At 36.8% G+C, this 22,755-nt stretch overlaps 1 protein-coding gene across 2 annotated transcripts; it reads right to left on the bottom strand.

Moving 5' to 3' along the window:
• Positions 1 to 1,437: 1,437 nt before the first annotated feature.
• On the bottom strand, positions 1,438 to 21,910 carry YME1L1 (YME1 like 1 ATPase). Of its 2 annotated transcripts, none has more exons than XM_032711301.1 (19): positions 21,881 to 21,910; positions 18,498 to 18,629; positions 17,456 to 17,621; positions 16,421 to 16,519; positions 15,250 to 15,359; positions 14,104 to 14,254; positions 13,902 to 14,009; positions 13,018 to 13,100; positions 12,091 to 12,181; positions 11,178 to 11,330; positions 9,726 to 9,858; positions 9,182 to 9,244; positions 8,597 to 8,709; positions 8,098 to 8,253; positions 6,117 to 6,268; positions 5,081 to 5,207; positions 4,908 to 4,981; positions 4,361 to 4,447; positions 1,438 to 3,229 (listed from the first exon to the last, which is right to left on the bottom strand). In XM_032711301.1, exons 1-19 carry the CDS (start codon positions 21,893 to 21,895, stop codon positions 3,086 to 3,088), a joined length of 2,157 nt encoding a protein of 718 aa, XP_032567192.1. In that variant the 5' UTR covers positions 21,896 to 21,910; the 3' UTR covers positions 1,438 to 3,085. The 2 variants fall into 2 exon arrangements, with proteins under 2 accessions (XP_032567192.1, XP_032567185.1); XM_032711294.1 differs by lacking the exon at positions 21,881 to 21,910 and adding an exon at positions 20,424 to 20,583.
• Positions 21,911 to 22,755: the final 845 nt, after the last annotated feature.

Genomic DNA, 22,755 nt, shown 5'->3' with positions numbered 1-22,755 from the left:
CCCCCTACAGCGGTAAGGGGAGGGGGCGGGACAGGAAATGGGTGCAGTCAGGTCATCACACATCTCTGCTGCTCTTCCTTCCTCAAGGGGAGGAGGACTCACTCGTCTTCTGCTCCAGTATGGGGTCCCTCCCACGGGAGACAGTCCTCCACAAAATTCTCCAATGTGGATCCTTCCTACAGGCAGCAGGTCTTCACAAACTGCTCCAGCATGGGTCCCTTCCACAGGGTGCAGTCCTTCAGGAACAGCCTGCTCCAGCATGGGTCACAAGTCCTGCAAGCAAACCTGTTCCAGTGGGCTACTCTACAGTGGTCCACAGGTCCTGCCAGGAGCCTGCTGCAGCGCACAGCCTCCTTTGGGCATCCACCTGCTCTGGTGTGGGGCCCTCCACAGGCTCCAGGTGGAGCTCCATGGGCTGCAGGGGGAGAGCTGCTTCACCATGGTGTTCACTACCAGCTGCAGGGGAACCTCTGCTCCAGTGCCTGGAGCTTCTCCCCCCCCTCCTTCTTCACAGACCTCGGTGGCTGCAGAGTTGTTTTTCTCTTATGTTCTCACTTTTCTCTCCTCTGGCTGCAATTGCTCTTGCACAGTAACTTCTTCCCCTTCTTAAGTGTGTTATCCCAAAAGCATTACCACTGTGGCTGATGGGCTCAGCCTTGGCCAGTCTAGGGTCCCTCTTGGAGCCTCTGGCTGTGCTCTATCAAACATAGGGAAGCTTCTGGCATCTTCTCACATATGCCCCCCATGTAGCATCCTCACTACAAAAACCCTGCCACACAACCCCAATCCAGTGGTCTCCTACCTCTGCCCAGTGATTATGTGAGGAGAAATTCCAGCTCCTAGATGCACCCAAAGAACACCAGAGGTCAAACCCAATGCCTGAACAGGTAAGCTTCTTTGAAACTCCACAGATGTCACATGCACACAACCAACCAAGAATGACAATAAACTCTTCAGTAATACCTGTGCTGTTAAGTTGGCCAGAAAGCAAAAGATCCCTTTCACACTTTATGGCTAATCTTGTAAAAATCTTTCATGATCCAATGAAATACCACTTCTCTACTTCTATGCATATAGCGAGAAGCTTTTGAATGAGAAGAAGATAAGTTGAACTTAAAGGACTTAACTCCCAAACAAGATCCCTGCATATAGATTTTAGTGACTTCAAAAAAAAGTTTTTTTGCTTTTATTTCTAAATGCAGATTCACATTATTTAGCAGGAAAAGTTCCCTTTCAAGTCCCACTACAGAAGCAGTAAAAAGGTCTGAATTTCTAGGGAGAACATTCCCTAGAAATCTCATTAGAGAGAGTGCAATTTTGCCATAATTCTCAAAATTTATTTACAACTTTAAATGTTATATACACCTCAATTTACATAGTAGGGAACTTGGTATTACATTTTATAGCAATTTACAATGAATAAAAAGAAAACCAATATGCATAATTAAAATTAACCTTTATTACTCCAAAAACAGATGCCAAATATGCAGTATATTTCTGTTTCTGTTGGCATATTTCTAAAATACATGTACAACTCTAACTAGTCAGCCTAGACATTTTGTATACTGTTTTATAACATTTGGAAGTTCTCCCACACGGAGTGGGATGTCACTATAGTAAGCTGACAAAAACAGGCAAAAAGAAAGTTACTCTGGTTTTGAAAGGAAAAAAAAAATGCATGTGCTCCTACTAAAAAACTAAGTTATAATCAAGCATTACTCAGAAAATTCTAAAATACTGTTACTTATAGTTTTAGGTGTAGCTACCAGTTTCCACTCACACTTATTGGCACCAGCCCAACTATTTTAATGTCCAAGTACGGTAACCTTCAACAACAAAATGCTAAAACAGGCCCTCTCTGCAACACAAGCTTGTAGTCCCACAAGGTTACAATTGATTGTGCAGAAAGATTATTATCAAGATGTGTTATTCATAAAAGCCAGTTCCATGAGGTCAAAAGATTACTGGCATTTAATTGCTAGCAATCACTTCCACTTGATTGGAAACTGCTTTTGTTTTTGAAACTTTTCTCTTATTTTCTTAGAATTTCCAGAGGTTTCGGTACAGGTTGAAAGAAAAGGTTTTATTTCTTTACTTCTACTGTACAACAGAACTGGGAATGTTATTTGAAACAACACATGCTTCAAACATTTTCTGAACTACTCTTTAGTAAGTAACATTGCCCTCTTTGAAGAAATTATCTGTTGGATTATCAAACACCCATATATAGTATTAGGAGAAACTAATTCTGTAGAATCTTCAGCAGTGTAAAAGCACTGTCATCAAAGCACTGTCATCCATTTACTACAGTTATAAAAATTTTAAGAATCTTGTCAGCAGCACATCAGAGATCACAGGTATTTCTCTTATCCCTGCCATGGTTCTGCCCCAAACTCGTCCAAAGAGGCTTAGACACATTTAGCCTGTTGGTTTTGCATTAAAATTTCTCTCCCAGCCATACATGTGTGTACTTTAATCCCAAGAGTACTGGAAACACGACCACTGATGTTTTTGCCTAACATGGAGCTCCCACAATGTAGCTACTTCATTCGTAGAGATGTCTGGTTACATTTCTAAATAAGAAGTCTTTAATAGTGGTCTCTAGCTCCAAATAAGAGTATGAGCATTAGTTACACTACACACTACTGGTTTACATCTCTGTCACTCTCCATAACACATTCCATAGCACACACTGTGAGGTATCACTTCAAACACACACATAGCAGCATGGTCCAGGATGCTGTGCCAAGACACACCAGTGTATCTGCACACTTTTCTTCTCAGCTTCAACACATTTGATTGAACCAAAATGCTGAATTCAACCCTGAGATTTAGCCGCCTGAATAACTTCTTGTGCGAAGAGTATAGGGAACAGAGGATGAGAAACTAGCTTTATTTTGTGTCTTTTTCTGATGAGACACAACAAATAGATGAGTTAACAGAAGCTCGCAAGAGACAGACTAATATTAAGTGACACTAATGCCATACACACATCAGGAAGAGGAAAAAAAGGCTATGCTGCATAAGACTACTGCATTGCTAGATGTACATTCTTCAAATTATCAGTTACATATCCCAGAAGTTATCATCTCACTTCTAGTTTTTTCCCCTCTAGAACAATTTGGATTTCTTTGGCATCCAAAGTCTCATATTTCAATAAAGCTTCTGCTAAATTCTTGTGTTCTTTTGCATGAGTCTTCAGGATGTTCTTTGCTCGCTCATATGAGTCCTAATATTAAAAACAGGTAGAAGGAGATTTTAAGATTTTAGAACAAAAACAACAGCAAGATTGCACTTTAAAAATTGTTTCCAGGAAATACAGCTTGAAACAAACATTTAAAGTTGTGCCTTATATTTCATAGCTAGCACAGCTCCTGACTCATGAAGATTTAAAACTTAGCTGGCATAATTGTAATGAAAAACAACCAAACACTTTACGTCACCTTTATTTTGCATAAGTAGGACTAAAAATAAAATCCTGAGACAAACCTTAGTATTTTTATATATGACTTAGAAAAGACTTACTAGATTTGAAAATTTCCTGATTTTTATAACAAGTATATTTAGTTTTGCATTATGAGTAGAGCTACAGCATCCACAGATTATTCCTTAAAGGTTAATAAAACTCCAAGTTTTATTATGCATTTTTAAAAAGCTGAAAGTTACTGGCTACTGAAAGTTACCAGTTGCTGCAGTAGATGCACACTGCCAGCATTACCAGCCTCAACCTGTAGTCCTGCATCGGTAGTTCTCACATGACCAAGTCAGTCCAAAAACAACTATAGCAGATGTTTGATCATTTAAATGTTACGATATAAGTCATTTTCCTGCCTGTACCAAACTATTTCAGACTACCACAGCAGTGATTGCGAAGTTCAGTGATTATCAAACGTTACAGATTTCCCTAAGCATCTGACACTGATCCCTGTGAGGAACAGGATACTGAAGGCAACTCTTTGATCTGGTATGGCCATTCCTGTGATTCTATACAAAATTATAGTTATGAAAGATGAAAGTAACATAAAACATTCACATCTGTTCTAAAACAATTTACAGCCATACTTTTTTCCCCTATTAATTGAATAGGCAAAATACAAATCCTGACCAAATGTAAGAGGAAGTGTTAAAAGAGTGTACTAAAGGACCCAACACCACCAACTCGATTCACACTACTTGTCCATGGCAATCACCAAGTTTTGACATGCACAGATTCAAAGTTGCAGCTACATTAAATACTTTGGAATACTTTAATCCACCTGTATCTTTCCACCAGTATACATCATAAAAATGAACAATCAAGCAAACAGATATTCAACACATCTCAAACTAAATGTATCAGAGTGGAGGGGGAGAGACTTACCCGTAGAAGCGTCCTTACTTCCTGTTCAATTGCAGACTGGGTTTCAGGGCTGACTTTCCCTGTATCAGTGTAGGTCATAACACCAAGCTAAACAACAACACAAACATCTTTATCTTGCCACTCTTGCAAGATCCTGATTAAGCATTTTCTTCCAGAAAAACCAAACCAAAATCCCTAGACTACTAACACTTGATGGGTAATAAACATGACTAAAGGAGCTTCTAAAGAAAATTCAGTGTTGTTTCCGTCCTCACCCTCCCAAACCCAACATTACCCTCAATTCCAAAATGTTTGGCTTTACAACTATTTCCTGAAGACATTAGTAACTTTCAAGGCCATTCTGAGGTGAAAATCCTGCAAGGTAATTTTTAAACTGTCAAGTACATCAGTTTTCTAGTTGAGCTCTCTATAGCAGGTCAAAAGGTTTACTCTTTTTGTCAAAACTACTTACAGTAGTCTCAGTGATCACTGACGCCCACATAAGCTTTAATTATAGAACAGAACTTGTCTTTGTTCCATATAAATATTAAAGGATTGATAACACTACCTTCTCACTCATTCCGAATCTAGTCACCATCAGTTTTGCAATTTTAGTAGCATTGTCAAAATCACTGGAAGCACCTAGAGAGCAAACAGATCTAAGTCACATTACTGAAACCAACTTAAACATGCCAATTCACAGCCTTGATCCAAAACCTTTTTAAATACCAATCAGCTGACCTGTCGTGATGTGATCAGTTCCAAATATGAGCTCTTCTGCTACTCTTCCTCCCATACAGACATCCATCTGTGCAAGCAACTGGGATCTAGTTTCACTCCATCTGTCATTTTCTGGGAGCAAAGACACCTGTAAGATACAGAACTGTGGTCAGGTAACAAAAAAACCTGAAGAAATACTGAAATAATCTCAAAAATATTCTTGTTTCTATCCAAAGCAGATATAAAGGCTTTTATGCAACACTTTAAATGCTCTGGGCCTCCTCCATGTCTGTGTACTCATCAGGTTTGCTTGGAGGTTTTTAGTTTAACCACTGAAATAGCTTCCAACAGACCATGAGCACCACACCAAATTGAGCAACTTACACCTACCACCAAAAAACCCAGAACAATCCGTTCTCCTTATTCCCTACACTGAGCACAAATCAGCTTGCCCAGAGGATTCAGGACAATGGTTTTCATTAACTGAACACATCAACTTGGAAAAAGTTCAACAGAAATAGATACAATAGAAATATTTTTCTGTACAAATGCTTGGCAGCTAAGGGCAAAACAGAAAAACTTAGGGTTCTATGCTAGAAACAAGACAGGTAACCAGTTAAGTTTAGAAAAGCCACACTGGACAAAGAGCAACTTGATAAAGGATGTTTGTGTTAGAAGTAAAGTTCAGCTGTGCTTCTACTTACCAGTCCTTTAGACATTCTTCAAAGTTTTGCTGTTGGGTGCTATTTTAACTACAGCAGAATCAAACTTATATTTCTTTCCTTGTACATTTGAGTTGTTATACTAGTGTATGCCAATTTACTTTTAAATGAAGGAAGAAAGCTTTCTATCACACAGAAAAAAGATGACCAGTGGGTTTTCCAAGAAATTGCTCATAACTGAGTATTTCAACAGACTACAATATACAATAACACAAACACAACAAACAGCATTGTTGGCAAATTCCTCAACGCCACCAAACCAACAGAAAAATAAAACTCAAGAAATACTAGTAAATAAAATAAATACTAATAGAATAGATAGATTAAACACTCACGTGTCCCAGTGTAGTTCCTCGTGTCATGATTGTGGCCTTGTTGATTGGCATTGCATCCTTAGTATAATATGCAATGATGGCATGTCCAGACTCATGGTAAGCAGTGATGGTTTTGTTTTTCTCATCAATTTCTACACTTCTACGTTCGGGTCCTTAAACAGAGGAAAATCAAATTAACTTTTTTGTACAGCTGAACCACCACAATCCACCCATTGCATACACTCAAACAGAACACAAAGCAGCTGAGGAACAGCATGCAAACAAAGGGAACTGACACTCATTAACTGCAAAATATTCACGAGTCAGATTTTAACATCTAAAAATCAACCTGAACATACTCTACAAACAAGCTGCTTTTAAAGGAATAGATTTAAGATGCAATCTAAGTAACTGAAAAAATTCCATGTCTTTTCTCAAGCAGGAACAGATCAGATGTTAGTGGTTATGTCTCAGATGTTTATCTTTGTGCTATCACAGGACAAGCTAGTTAAACAGAAGTTCCAGGTTTCTGGTCATTTATTTGCTCCTTTCCTTTACAGGTAAGGAGGGGAAGGATAAGAAATCAAGCCTGTGTCTCCCTCTGAGTTGAAGTACAAGATGCATTTTTGATTTTAAAAATACTATCAAGTTTTAAAGAGTTTTACGTATTGCTTTCTGGTCCCAAAAGTTTCTATTCAGAAGTAACTAATAAAAGACTTATTTGCTAAAAAAACACAACAAACAAACAAAAAAACAAAAAAAAAAAAAAAAAAAAAAACCAACAAAAAAAAAAAAAAAAAAAAAATAAAACAAAAAAAAAAAAACAAAAAAAAAGAAAAACAAAAGAAAAAAACAAACAAAAAAAGCAAAAAAAAACAAAACAAAAGAAACCACAAAATAAAAAACAAACAAAATAAAACCACAAAAAACCAAAAGAAACCACAAAATAAAAAACAAACAAAATAAAACCACAAAAAAACAAAAGAAACCACAAAATAAAAAACAAACAAAATAAAACCACAAAAAAACAAAAGAAACCACAAAATAAAAAACAAACAAAATAAAACCACAAAAAAACAAAAGAAACCACAAAATAAAAAACAAACAAAATAAAACCACAAAAAAACAAAAGAAACCACAAAATAAAAAACAAAATAAAAAACAAAATAAAAAACAAAATAAAAAACAAAAGAAAAAACAAAAGAAAAAACAAAAGAAAAAACAAAAGAAAAAACAAAAGAAAAAACAAAAGAAAAAACAAAAGAAAAAACAAAAGAAAAAACAAAAGAAAAAACAAAAGAAAAAACAAAAGAAAAAACAAAAGAAAAAACAAAAGAAAAAACAAAAGAAAAAACAAAAGAAAAAACAAAAGAAAAAACAAAAGAAAAAACAAAAGAAAAAACAAAAGAAAAAACAAAAGAAAAAACAAAACACAAAAAACAAAAAACAAAGAAAAAACAAAGAAAACAAAACAAACAACAAAACAAAGAAAACAAAACAAACAACAAAACAAAGAAAATAAAACCAAAACAAATGAAAAACAAAAGAAATCAAACAAAACAAACAACAAAAAAAAACCCAAAAAAAACAAAACAAAAGAAAAAACAAAAAAACAAAGAAAACAAAACAAAAACAAACAAAAAACCAAAAACAAAGCAAAAAATCCCAAAAGAAACCACAAAACAAAAACCAAACCAAAAACAAAAAGAAACCAAAACAAAACAAAAACCAAACCAAAACAAAAAAAAACCAAAACAAAAAACCAAAACAAAAAACCCCAAAACTAAAAACTTAAAAAAAAAAAAACACCATACCCCAAAAAACAAAAGAACCTAATGCAAAAAGAAAAAAAACAACCAAAAAAACCCCCGTAACAAAATCAATCCACCAATCCCAAAACCAACAGCATAAAAATTTCTCCCTTTCCCTATAAAAGTCTTAATCACACAAGAAAACCTCTGTGTACTGTAGTACACATGTACGTCTTTTGTATAAATCCTACCCATTAGAATTTTGTCCTTGGAGAATTCTAGTTCCTTCATGGTTACCATATCTTTTCCATCAACAGCTGCCTTCAGGGCAGCTTGATTTACAAGATTTTCAAGCTCTGCTCCTGAAAATCCTACTGTGCCTCGTGCAATTATTTCTGGATCAACAGCTGTGGGGGAAAAAAAACCCAAACAAATTTGTCATTATGAGTCCATATTGCTCCTACAACTGTAAGCAAGAATCATGTTCTATTAAAACATATGCATTAAACAAGGAATTTTCAGTATTAGAAGAAATAAGTCTAATTGTCAAGACATTCTGAACTGTTAGGGACTAGAAAGAAACACTGCCTCAGAAAATCGTTACAACACTACGTATTAGGTAATTTTTCTGTTCTTTATTAAAGACACGTGGTAAAGCCATAATTGCCAATGTAATATAGGGCAAACACATGAGAGGGCTGATACACTATAAAAACTGTTACATAAAAAGATACTATAGTATTTACTTACATGGATCATACTTGATTTTATTAAGGTACCACTTCAGAATTTCTGTACGACCTCTCACATCAGGCTTGGGAACAGTAACTTGCATATCAAAGCGACCAGGACGTATTAGAGCACTAAAGGAAATGGCAATTTAGTACACTGACTGAAAAATGCTGCAGTAAACTTACTAACATATCAAGGAACAAAAATTCATTGCTATTTCTAAAAACACCTACAAAGACTATGTCTCATGCACAGATGCAAAGAATATGTTTTTTTTATCTGCTTATAAAAAGACCGATGAAAGATGTTTATTGACAACGTGTTTTAAAGGGCTTTTTGCATTTGAGAATTTTGCATTGTGAACAAGGAATTCAGCCAGTCAAATTTTAAATGCTTAGAAGCACATTACTTATTTCTTCAGTAACTCTGCAACATATGAAATACCAAAAACTGGTCATACACATCCTTTTTAAGAGGGAAAAACCCGAGCCATAACACTGTAATACCTGAAGATTATCACAAGCAACTTTGTTGTTGTTACAGGTGTTTTCTGTTTGCTTTTTAATATATGCTCTGTAAAAATGATCAGTGCATTATACTCACTTATCCAATGCTTCAGGGAAGTTTGTTGCACCAATAATAACAACACCTTCATTCGGTTTAAATCTGTGTGGATAAAAGGTGAGAATTTTTTTTTTGGACACAGAATTTACAATTTTGTCCATAAATACTTCTGTTACTTAGTTCAGTGACTTCACTATTATCAAGTCAAAAACTGCCAGTCGAAAACGTGCTTTCACACCATAACATGTGATCCAAGAATGACCACACTGAACCCAACAACTGTTTAAAAACATGCTCTGATCTGACTTGAACTTCATCCTTTAGATATACAATCAGGCTAAAAAAATTGCAGCTACTGTGTGACTACAACTCAGAAGCTTCTGTATTCTTTACAACAAGGTCATTAATGCAACTGTTGGCAGTACTAGATAGTAGTCATAAAAGCATTTTAAATTTATATCCTTAAAATCATTACAAAAACTTATGTAAAACTTCAAAGCTGTCAAGGAGAAAAAGTTCATGCAAACGTCCAGAATACCAGTTAGTCAAGCACCTTCTGTGCCCTCAGAATCCATACACTTACCCATCCATTTCAGCAAGAAGTTGATTAATGGTCTGTCTTGAATAGGGGTGCATTGGAGATTCAATTCTCTTCCCACCAACAGAGTCCAATTCATCAATAAATATAACACAAGGTGCATTTGCTTTTGCTTCCCCTGACAAAAGGAAAATAGCAGAAGGGCGTTGAACCACACAAAGGAGCAAACAGTGTATCATGTAATTTAAGATTCTATTATTTCTATTACTCTTGGGTTATAAAGTGTTCTATTAGAAATCATCAGAATTGTCTTGATTTTAGCTTAAAAAAAAGGAAATGTATTTCTGAAATGGAGAGACACAAAGAGAAGCAAGGTTTTTCATCTCTTCATCAGTTATTCTTATCATGCTACAAGAAATCACCAGTAAAACAGATTAAGAAATTGTATTTTGTATGAACTCCCTACAACAGTTTCTTTCATAGGCTTGGGTAGAGAACATTTGCCTATTAAATAAAAACAATATGATATGTGATGATTCTCAACACTAACTTATTTTAATAGAACCTGCTTGTTATTTAACAGTGAAGGGTTCACATTCAAGTTTACAGGTATTAAAACCACAAAATAAAATTGCAGTCATAAACTTGGAAACCACTGGTTGGTACATGCATGCCAAGATGCAACTTATTCACCCAGCCAGACATATCTGTAATGCTATCGATGTACAAGTCAGTCATCTAAACTTCTAAAGTCAACAGAAGGAAATGCATTTTTAAGGTACTACACATATTACATTTTGCATCCCTTCCACATGAAACAAGTCATGTTTCTTCTACAAATGCAAACTATTTTGTACATTGCACATATTTGACACTACCAATTATCCATTTAAGTGAGAAGCTGGATATCCCCCTCCCCAATAATATTTGCATACTTAAAACAGAAAGCCTCTTTTGTGAAAGCTATAAATCTAATCATTAATTTTGAAAGTTTTATTATAATGTCCTTTATTTTGAGCCTGTTGATGGGTGTGAGAAAGTAACTATCAGCTTACTGCTATGCTGTGATACCATAAAGTTCTAATTCAGATTAACAAAAACTAAAAATATGAGGGAAGTAATTAAGAAGGTTAACACTACTTTTAACCTTAAATTTACAATTCAAAATTTACAACAATTTATGTGTGGCTAAGTTTATAATTTCAAATATTTCATTTAGTTTATAGGACATTTCATTTCTAATTAAATTACTTTTTCTTTCTTGGACTGTTACAACATCAGTTATAATCTTTGCTATAATTTCATCTGATGACTAAGAAGATTCTCCAATGCTCACAGAATTCTAACATTTACCTACAGAAGTAAAGCTTTATTTATTAGCCTCGTACACTTTTACTTTCCAGTAACCAGAACTGGAACTAATCAAACCATATAAACACCACTGAATACTTAATCTCCCACATGAAAAGATTTCAAAACCACAAATATTTAACTTACTGAACAGGCTTCGGATGCGACTCGCTCCTACACCAACAAACATCTCATCGAACTCTGAGCCGGACGCATAATAAAATGGAACATCAGCTTCGCCAGCTACAGCTCGTGCAAGAAGCGTTTTACCGGTACCAGGTGGTCCAACTAACAGAATACCTGAAAGACAAACAAAAAACCCAAACAAACCCACCAAATCCACACAGTCTTATTATATGGGCAGTTTCTTTCGTAGATTAGAAGAAATAATTTACACTTGGCTTCAAAAAGCTATTAACGTCCCATTTCAGATACTGCTCATTACGTGCAGCCTGAAGGAGCTTCCTGTGACAAATCTAGATACAATCTGATGCACATTTAAACAACACAAAGACAAACAGAAACAGAAACCTGAAGTATTCTACAAAATTACTATTGAGTTTAGCAGCTGAATCTCTAAGTGTTTTCTTCAAACTGACATTTTCCTGGCTGTTTCCGTGGAGCTTTTTTTTTTTAATTAAATCATTCCAAGTAATTGTCTTTAAACAGGATAGAGCACTAACAAGAAACAGACTTATCAGGTTTATGTATTTCAGATTCACTTGAGACTTCCACTGTGATCAATCTTAATCATCCTTTTAAATGAAAACATTTGTTTCTGAGCTGTCTAAGCAGTTAACGAGCACTGAAGGTGCTGCAAGCCATAAGGAAGAAATAAAGGCCTTTTAAGAGTTCAGTTACATAAATCCCCAGGGCACTGTTTATTAGTTTAATAAATAAAGAAGGCAATGTAAATTTTGTCTAAGTCCAAAATTTTCATTTGCATAATACATGAAAAAACCAGTAAGAAACTAGGCTGTAAATAAGTCACTCAGTATAGAACAAGCTACACAGTCATGGCTAAATAGGTCTTTCACTTCTGCTGAGCAATGGGTCTTACCTTTTGGAAGTTTACCTCCTAATACAGTAAATTTATGTGGGTTTTTCAGAAATTCCACAACTTCTTGCAATTCCTGTTTTGCTTCTTCAACCTACACATTATAAACATGACACAAATATAACTAAGCATTTATAAAATACTGTATGTTTTCTGTATATGAGTTTTTTAGTAGAGATTAAGTCCCTAATTGCATATTGATCAAAAATACAAACAGAAAACTATAAAAGTGTACCACAAGATTTGTGTGGATACCAACTGTCCATGCATTTAATTCAACCTATCCTAGAACTGCTCACAGGAATAAGTAAACAGTAAACTTAGTAATAATGAAGGAAAAACCCAACAGTTCAAGACCAGATCTGAACAACAACATAAATACAAAATCAAAGTTCTACATCAAGATATTTGTCTAGTTAATTCATAAGATATTAATTCTATTTGTCTGAGGGGAAGGAAAAGAGGAGGTCCTCATTTTGCCACTATCAGTCAAAGAACAACTGAACAGAAAAAATAAAGCTATCCCATAAGCAGTGACATGCCCACTTTTTTCTGGGATTCTCGGTATCTCTTGTCCTAATATCAGAAAGAGATGGTACTAAGAAACAATCAAATGGCCTTATCATCTTCTTGTACCAATCAACTTCTGCATATAATAGATTAACATGGCTATTTATGGCCTGCCTTTTGCTATTCTAGCCTTTAAAAATGTCACTCAACAAGTAGAAAGTGCACCTTTTATAAGCTACTAAATGCCACAAAAATATAGAGTAGAACAGGAGTGCTTTAAGCCTTCCTTCATCTTGGAGTGGCCAACATATACAAAGCTTCAGTTCATACAAAGAAATTTCTTGAACAGAGTAAGACATTCTTCAGACTCACAATGATGAGTTAAACAAGAACTTGCAGACATTTTACTTTTAATCTTACCCCTTTTACATGTTCGAAGGTGACATTTTTCAACTGGATTGGATCAACTGCTGCATCAAAGATACTTGATGTTCGAAAGCGTACTAAGAGCAAACAGCAGATGACGAACAACAAATTTACACATAAAGTCATTTCATTCCAAGACTGGATTTTGCACTTGAACTCAACACCAAGACACTGACTTGACACCCGCCCTTTTAAAAGGGCACATGTCCATTTACAAGTGTCCAGCAAGAATAAGATTAATTTTTAAAAAAATTCCTTCAAATATTTGCAATTCATTCAGTGATGTGCTTTTTAGTCATGTGTAGTACAGAAAACTCTGCATTCAGAAGCATGTACATAGCCAGAGCTTCTCCCCTCAGTGTTTCTGCATATACTCTGACTTTCTTAAGACCCAGGCAATACCTTAGCATCAAGCTGAATATCTCCAGTTACATTAGCTCAGCCTTTGATTGTTCCACTGTTTACAATGGATTTCTTGAGATGACAATTTGACAATGCAAGTTTCTAGTTGCTATAAACTAGTCTGTGATTGCAAATTCAAAAATCAAACCATTTTGCCTATAGCTGATCTAGGTAACACCATCTAAACTGAAAGACAAATACATAATTGGTAAACAGTCTGACTTCTCAGGTTCCATGTAACTGCTTCACCAAAAAAAATAAAGCAATTATACTAACACACAACTTTTTTGTCTTCATAAACACTTTGTCATATTGTCATCTGAAAGGCTGTAGCCAGAAGCAATAAATAACTCTTTCATTAGTACACTGAAACATTATCCTAAAACTATCACAATGTCAAAATATATTTCATTTATGCTAAACCTGCTGGAAGAAACAACACAAGTGCAACAGCATGGGAAAAAAAGTTAACTAACCAGCATCAGAAAAGGAACCTTTCCCAGGTAAAAATGACGAGTATATAGCAAGATAAAAACAAAGAACGAAGAGAAAGAAAGAAAGCAAACGTGATCTTCTTAAGGAATCTGTAAAAGAAAAAAAAAAAAACATATTTAACCTGGGCTGAAATAAACTACTTGTTGATTGCAAAGACAAAATATGAGAACTAAAACAACTTACCAAGTGTTTTTTGTAGGAATACCTGGGCTTTCAAAAAGCCTTCTGCAAAACCAGTTTTAAAAGCATCCTGGTGTGCCTCTGGGATGTTTTTTGTTTTCATTAGCGCATCTAAGTTTTCAACATCAATTCGTCGCTTTCTCAGGATAAAGCCCTGAAATATTTTCCAAAACACTCTTAGTATACACTAAGTTTTGAGATAGTTAACTTACCACGTAGCTAGCATGGGGGATGAAGAAAAAAATAAATCACAAAAGCAAATAATTCAGGTGCTATAGGGTTAGTTAGATGATACAGAGCAGTCGCTTGAGTGTGGAATCCCCATGGGTCGAGCAGGGGCACCCTCATTTTTGCTGAGCAAATCAGTTTCAGAGTTCTCTCACATCCCAGTTCCAAATAGAAAACAGCCTAAGCAGATCTGTACACAACCAGATTTGTTCACTGGATTTAGTGGGAGTTATTAGCTTAAGCTTTTTGCTTTATTTCCAATTGCAAAGTATCTTTGTAAGTTTAGTTTTGATGGAGCTTTAACAAATATATTTCATGTGCCCTATCAAATTTACAAGCAGCACTGCATGGAGCTAGCTCTGGTTTATCGTCATCCACAGCATATCTAGTCCACAGATGAAATAAGCCACATATGCCAAAAAGAAGGGAAGAGTTCAAAGATAATTTACACAAGCAATAAGATCAAAGGCCTTAATTGGCCTGACTTCCCCACAACCAATTAGAAGCAAAGAGTATCTAGGTTAACTTGGTTTCATTATCTGCTGACTTGAAAACATACATTCTGGTATGTCAAACTAGCTGTACTTCTGTTCAAAGAAGTAATTAATTTGACTCAAAGCTATTTTTAACAAAGCCACAGAAACAGAATAGAGAAAGTTTTATTTCTAGAGTTTAAAACCATATTTATACTCTGAAACTATTCAACTAAATGTCCAAATAATCTTTGTATTGTTGATATATGAAGCAAATATGCGTATTAATAAGAAAAAAAATATGTTGCAATTAGCTCAAGTTTTAGAATTAAAAAATTCTTTCATACTAATGAAAGAAAATACCCCTGGAAAATTATGAAGGCTCATTCAAGAGAAAGAGGTGGTCTGAATAAGCCCAAAAGAACTTCATAATGTTACTCATATTTACCTTCAAAAGTGAAGAAAGTGAACTTTTTGTTTCTGTGAATTGTTCAGATGTTGACTGTAGGCGTCTTGCTCTTGATCTCAAAGTCTTAAAGTTCCGTGATTGTATGTACACTTTAAGCAGTAAAAATAAATAAAAGTTAAAAATTACTCATTATTATCACTATTAAAAAAATAGTCTAAGAAATTTCAGAAACTCTTATATGAGAGAATACAGAATATAACCTTCCCAACGTATCCACTGTACTGTAAATGGATACTTTGGTAACCACAAACCACATCTTGTAATCTGAACTTGCACACTAGTTGCTTACTGTTTCACATAAAATTTTATGTTAAAATGATCAGGAGCTCATGTTGTGAATTATTGATTGGCCAACTCAGGGAATAGGAGACATGCAGCTGAATTAAATTCAGGCAGGCTGACAAACATGAAGCATTCAGAAACAAATCCAGAAGGATGAGAATAAAGCCTTATCTACAAGCTCAGCTGATAAGGCACCCTGAGGAGATCTGGAAGGGCTTAAGTCTGCTGTTACCTTAGGAACTGACAAAAGAAATGAAAGCACTATACATCATCTCCTATCACATCAGAAACCTTGTGATGGAGATTTTACCACATAAATCACAGAAGCCAATAATATTTATCTTTTTTTCACTACCTTTTGAAAATAAACGCCAATGCCAGTCAAGTTATATAGTTTTCACTAACTTTTTTGTTATACTATAACAGCACCAGATAAAAAGAACTTCTGCAGCTGATCTTTGACCCCTGTTCAAAAAAGGTCTAACTTCAACATTTGATCAGGCAGCTCTGCAGTACTTTAAAGCAACCACCAAAGCCCTCAGAAAGCTTAACTGGATGAGTACCGGATTCAACATATTTATTGATTCAAAAATAATAACTTCATCTATGATCTTTAAGAATATGATCCACAAATACTGACATCTTGAAACAAGATTCTATGGCAACACGATGTTTACTAACTTAATCTTGAAGTGTACTACTCAAATGCAAAAATAACTTCATGACTGAGAGTGTCAATATCACATAAAGTTCCTCCTGGAGCTTACTGTATTTCCTGAGTGATGCCTTTACAACAAATGTAAAAACACCTTCCCAGACTAGAAAAATACTGTAAAGATTAAAAACAATGTAGTTTATTGCTTTATACCTGGCCAACATCGAACATCTGAACAGAAATTTTGGAGGGGATTGGGATGTTGTCTGTACAAACAAGATGAGCGTAAAACACTGAAAACATCCACAAAACCTGTAAAAAGATGCAGCAAAGTGAAAATACATCCTATTTTAAATGGCAACTCAATATTACTTCTAGCACAGTTTGGTTTTTTTTCCTTTCTTAAACAATACAGTCCTTCAGGCATCTTTAATTAAACAAATTACCAGAACATCTATCAAAGCTTTGAAGCATTTGCAACTATTTTGTTCAGGCAATTGTCTCTAGGCTATTTTTTTTTAATATCTCATATCACAATGCAATTTAATACTTTTTCTCTAATAACAGCCCTATGGTATTACTCGTAATACTCTTTCTCCCTATTGCTATACACTATAGGCAGTATCTCAAATGTCAGCTCTATGCTTCTTTTTCTAATACTTTCTTCAGCATATATTAGCATTCTACAGTGGCCTTACTTCCTGCATTTTAGACTAATTCCAACAAGAAAATCTTTAACTGTAAGGAACCACTCTTGGTTCATTTCAGACACAAAATACTCTACATGGACTGTTAGCAGTTTACCACAGGAATTCCTTTCTAATTAATGTCTTTGCATAACGTTGCTTCAAGAAAAAGGTAACAACAATGTAAACTGGAGATGTTTGTGATCGTGTTACATTAGTAGATTAGCAAAATCTAATGTCTTGGTAAAACAAACTGGTGGAAGAATTCACAGCTCAGGTCTGTCATTAAGACAAATGCACCTGTACTACCAGTTGAGTTCAGACAAGTTTAACAGCAGACAATTTCAAATCTGAAGCTGAATTTTTCTAAAATTCCCAAGTTTCAAAAACAACACTCTAGAGACAATCTATATACAATTAAAAATACATTAATACTCTTTTAATAAATATGCTTTTTAACTATGAATTATCTACAGCACAAGAGATTAAACTAAAGAATAACTGTATTCACCTTAATAATTTAACTCTCACCAATTCTCACAAGCACTTCACTCAAACATACCATGCTTATTTTCAAAGAAGGACTGAGCAGAGACGTACGACGTGTGCCACTGTGAAGAGACTTTGTTTTCTGCACAGTAGCCAGGAAGTAACCTGTTCACCAACTCTTTGAACTGGTTAGGTTTCAAATCAGACAATCCCAGGTCTCTTAAATTTTTAACTAAAGACTGAAAAACAGAAATAAACGTTCAAAATTCCTTTAAGACTACCTTAGGGAAAAAAACTCCCAGTAGCACCAGAAGCAAATACAGATTCATACACAGACAAAGGAAAAAAACAAAAAAACAACAATGGAATCACAACACGGCAATGAATAGTACAATCCATGCTGACTTCAAGGGTTGGACTTGATGATCAAGGGTTGGACTTGATGATCTCAGAGATCCTTTCCAACCCATCTGATTCTATGATTCTGAAATTCTGCAGTTAATGAGACTCAGTGTTTTTCCTCCAAAAATTTTCTTCGTTTTAAAAACTGTTGAAAGAAATTAGTTAAAAGAGAAGTGGCAAGATCTGATAATACTTTGCACTTCCTGTGTTTTAATTTTTAATGTCAAGAACAAGGAACACCTAATAAATGACATTTTAATAGAAAAATAAAAAAACCATGCAAATATGCTATTTAACCTATCAAAAACCTTCAACATATCTTAAATTAGTCAATTTTCTCACAAGTAATAATGAAAAACCTTGCTAGAACTTAGAGAGAAAAGACAACGTGGTTTGTTAAAAGTTATTGTTACTTTAGAGAAAAAACCTTAAGTTGAAAGTGAAAACAAATCCCCTCCTCATTTGCAAATTACTGAGACAAATACCAGCTTTGTTTCTTAATGAAATACTGCAACTTTTGTAGATTCCTGACTGAAGAAGCACCGACTGACTGCAGTTCTGTCAAAAAGTTACATTCTACATGGTAACATTCTGTTTTAGCCACATTACATTATTTTATAAACCAGTCGAGTATTAAATTTACTTAAACTGGTATTATTCAAATTTAATTTAGTTTAAAGTAAAACATCATTTTTTCTAAAGCTTTTTAGTACCTCAGTCTTCTGAGCCTCGTGCTCTGGGGAGGTGTCTCTCTGGACAGGCTGTATGGATGCTTTGCTGGCAGTAGTAGTGGAACTTTTTGGTGAATGAAAGGCATTGATAAGGTGACTCAGAGGAACAGTAGCCTGGGGAAAAAAAATCAGATAATGATTTAACCTTGTTTAAACTATTTAAACATATTTCTATTCCAAACCCTGACTTATAATTGTGTATCTTGTACACTGCCTTTTAACTAAGGACTTCAGCTTCAACACCACAGTGTTAGCTGATACCTCTATTTAAAGGGGGGGGGGAAAGAAAGTTTAAGTGCACACAACAGATTAGAAGCTCACAAAGCTAGGAAGAGGCAAAAAAACCAAAATGGGCTGTATTTCCTGGTTTCCAAACATAAGCTTAGTTTAAAGAATATCACTAGGTTTGCAAATACACAAATACATTTCATCAACAGTTAGGAGATACAAAGACTGCCCTCAATGAGTAGTTACAAAAAACCAAGAGACCCCATTCAGCTGATTTCCCCTTAAAACAACTTGAACAGAAAGCTCAGTGGCTGCTTTTGAATACCCTTAAATCACAAGGCTTAATCAACATTTTACTACTTTAGAGAACACTTTTCTTAAGTACTATTGATTCCTGTATTGTTTTCCAAACAGCACCTATTTTCATCTATAAAGTAATACTTCTATAGCTTGAAATATCCGTACTTTTCCTGCATTATACGAGTTATTCCCAAAAGCTGCCTTTATGTTTTCTTCCTTGGGAGCTCACTTTAGCAATACACCTGATATATACATAGACAGTCAAATCTGCAGTTCAGCAGCTTTCAGCTGACTCCACCTCATGAATCAGAACAGAAGCCCAGGTGCACCACTTATCAGGGCTCCTCCTCTAGCACATGACCACATCTCTGGTGAATATATGGTACAAATAATTTCAACACTTCCAAAGTCTCAGTACACATCACTAAAATGAGCTGAGATGCAACTGTGGCTGCTGGAATGATATCTGACTGAAGCATAATCAGGTATGCCTGTGAATATTCTTCTGCAAGAACTTCCATCTCTGTGTTGACTAGAGAGACAATGCTGCAAGACATGAAAACTGCCTCATAATTAATTGTCCAAAGTCATAAACAAACTCTGGGAGTTTACGGTAAAACCATAAAGTGTCCAGAGGTCAGAGCCAACATCCCAACCACTAACTTTCCTCCTGTATTTTCCACTGTGGTGAAATTACACATTGTTAGAAACATACAAATTCTTCCCCTTCACTACACTAACAAAAGCTATTAACACATTCCCCACATCTGAAAAGCACAATCAAATCCTATTGTGGAATAAGACCATCACATATTAATCCCCCTAACGCAAAACAAAAGTAAAACCATTGGTTCAGATCAAAGTCCACAAAACCCACCAGTCCCATCAGACTCACTGTCTAATAACAGATGCCTTCCCAACTGCATTCAGACTATTCTATATAATAAATTATTGACGGGGTTTTTCTCCACTAACGCTTTTATGTCGTTTCTTTTCGGTTTTCACACCACCTGACAATTATGAGCACCGTTTAACTTTAGCTGTTGCAACACACACCACCACCCTTCGCTTCTAGTGCAGACACTAAAAAGCGCCATCTCCGGTTGTTTCGTCATTTCAGAAGGCTTTCACTCTTCACAAGCTTTTACTGTACCTCCCTCTCTCTCCTCCGTTTACTTTTTCCCAGGTGCGGATCCCAGCCCCCCACCCGCTCCTCTCCCCGCTGCTCCTCCCGCACCAAATCCCCCGGAACGTGGCTCCTCCAGCCGAGTCCCGCAGCCCCCGGGCCTTCCGAGCGCCGCCGCCCGGACACGCAACGAGCCCCCGCCCGCCGGAGCGCGGGCCCCGCACTGGGCCGGGGCCGCCCCGCCAGCCCTTCACCTGCGGCTGCACGGTCGAGAAGGAGAACATCGTCCCGGTGGCGACGGCAGGCACCAGCGCCTCTCCCGCCGCCCAGCCGAGCCGTAGGAGCCGCCGCCGGGAGCAGGAGCGGCCCCGCTGCGGGAAATGTCCGCCCGCGGCCGCGCTGACCGGGCCCGCCCGCCCCGGAAGCGGCGCAGCGGGAACAGCTTCCGGGCCGCCGCTCGAAACACGTCCCTGACGGGCCCTGCTCAGCTTGCCTTCCTTCAGCACCCAAGACGTTCTGTAGGGAGTTAAGCGTGTGCCGCGCGCGTAGAAAAATTTTACACATTAAAATATGTATTGTTGCCGAACAAGTTGTGTTTCTTTAAAAAGAGAGCCTGTGCAGCGGCGGGGCGAAATATTAGGGCTTAATCAACAATAAGGGAGATTTAATCCGTGAAACAGATAGCGGCTAACAAGCAAGCTCTATGTCCGTGTGTTAGAAGAAAGTTAGGGCTTGACATGCTTTGATGCGCTCAGACCTGGGGGAGGAAATTAGCGTGGCTTGGGAAGAGGGATGTACCACTGATAATGAACATGAAAGAACGCGGAAGTAAGGGGCAACCAGGACATCTGGCAGGACTCCTAAGATAAGGAAGAAACTAATAAAACTAACTCAGTAATTGTGCTGAAATTCAGCTCCAAGTGGGTAAAAAGGTAATTCTGGTAGGGGCATCCCTGACCACTGACCCACAGACCACTGACCCAAGTAAACCCCTCTCCAGACCCAAAAGAAAGAAACTGAGCATGGGGACTAATGAGCATGAGAAATGAGAGAATCATTAATCAATAGAAGATAAAATACTAATTAATAAGAGAACTATGTAACTTGCAACTGATGAACACTAATTTCTTTGTTTGCTAAAATGTTTAAATAGTCAAAAGTTTTGATAACTGATGTACATGTTTTGTGGAGCTATCCCCATGTGCCTTCAGCACTGATTAAAGTAATGTCAACTTTCTAACCTCATCATCATGACTGGGCTTCGCAAACGAAGATTTGGGAAGGGCTCTACCCATGTTTTTTCTAACCTAACAAATGGTTAAGAGTTTGTTTCCCATTTTTTCAGTGACTGCATCAGTAACCCCAATGCTGTTACTTGCATTCAGTTAACATGGACCTACATGTTAGGCAAATTTGGTCTTTAATATTTATCCTTTTTCTATGCCTTGTGCATTTTTTTCCATGTGCTGTCCAATTATTTTGAAGGTATATAACCATTTTCTTTCTTTCACCTGACCACTGTTCCTCACTGGAAGTGCTATCCCACACCAGCTTACATTGATCTGGATGAGCACAGCCACAATGCTGCTTCCCTCTGCCTTCCTGTACATCTCCTCTGTTTTCCACTACCACCCTTGTGATCACAATTGCTGATTTGGCAGAAACCTCACCTGGCAACAGCGAAAACCCCTAAAAGTTGATGAACATTTACCTGGATCCACCCCATGAAGTAGTTTGTCACATAGCTGTGCAATGACTCGTGATGCCTTGAGGGAAAGGAGAGAAGGCGTAGGCCCTCTTTCCGAGGAGCTCAGGCTGTCCCAGAATATGCCCTGCCTGATGCAGTTTCACAGCTGGCATAACCTGCTATTGGCACAGGATACCAGCACAAGGAACAATCCCTCCTGCTCTCAGCTGAGCTTCTCTGCTGGCATCAGGGGCAGTGAGACACAGCTAAACTAACATTAAATGACAAACGCAGACAATGATAGATAGTAGTTAATACCATAACAAAAAGCTAATTTTCTACATTTTCTACATTTGCTCATTAAATTGCATGTACTGCTGGAATCTGTGGGATAGCAGCTCTCCTTCAGAAGTACATGGCCTCCCTGTGCAGTATCAGATTATAAGTGATGTGTCTTAGAGCAAAACAAGGGCCTGATGACTAATCTACTGTGTTAATAAAGACCCCCAGTTCTGCACTGACCTCTGCAGCAATAGCTCTTTGCTGCTGCACAGACTGCAACAGAACAATTAAGATCAGTGTGAATGAAACATGAACAGCAATGTATATGTGAAAGCAATATAAAGGTAGTAAGGCAAGAGTTAAAAAAATGACCAAGAACACAACTGAGTGCAGTAAAACTGGTAAACACCTAGGGCTGTGCTGTGTAAACAGAACAGGCGGCCTGTGCTCTGATAAAGCGCTATCACAGATGGTTTGTCAGAAGGCCTATGCTCTGGGAACAGGGGAATGGCAACAAGGTCAGAGCACACTGTAAATGCCATCCCTGCCCCTGCTGTCACAACAGGGAGGCAGAATGGTAGCCATGGAGATACTCAAAGTAAGGACACAAATAAAAC

This window comes from Chiroxiphia lanceolata, chromosome 1, assembly GCF_009829145.1.
Source record: "Chiroxiphia lanceolata isolate bChiLan1 chromosome 1, bChiLan1.pri, whole genome shotgun sequence".
Classification (NCBI taxonomy): Eukaryota; Metazoa; Chordata; class Aves; order Passeriformes; family Pipridae; genus Chiroxiphia; species Chiroxiphia lanceolata.
This window is presented reverse-complemented; position numbering and strand designations above follow the sequence as displayed.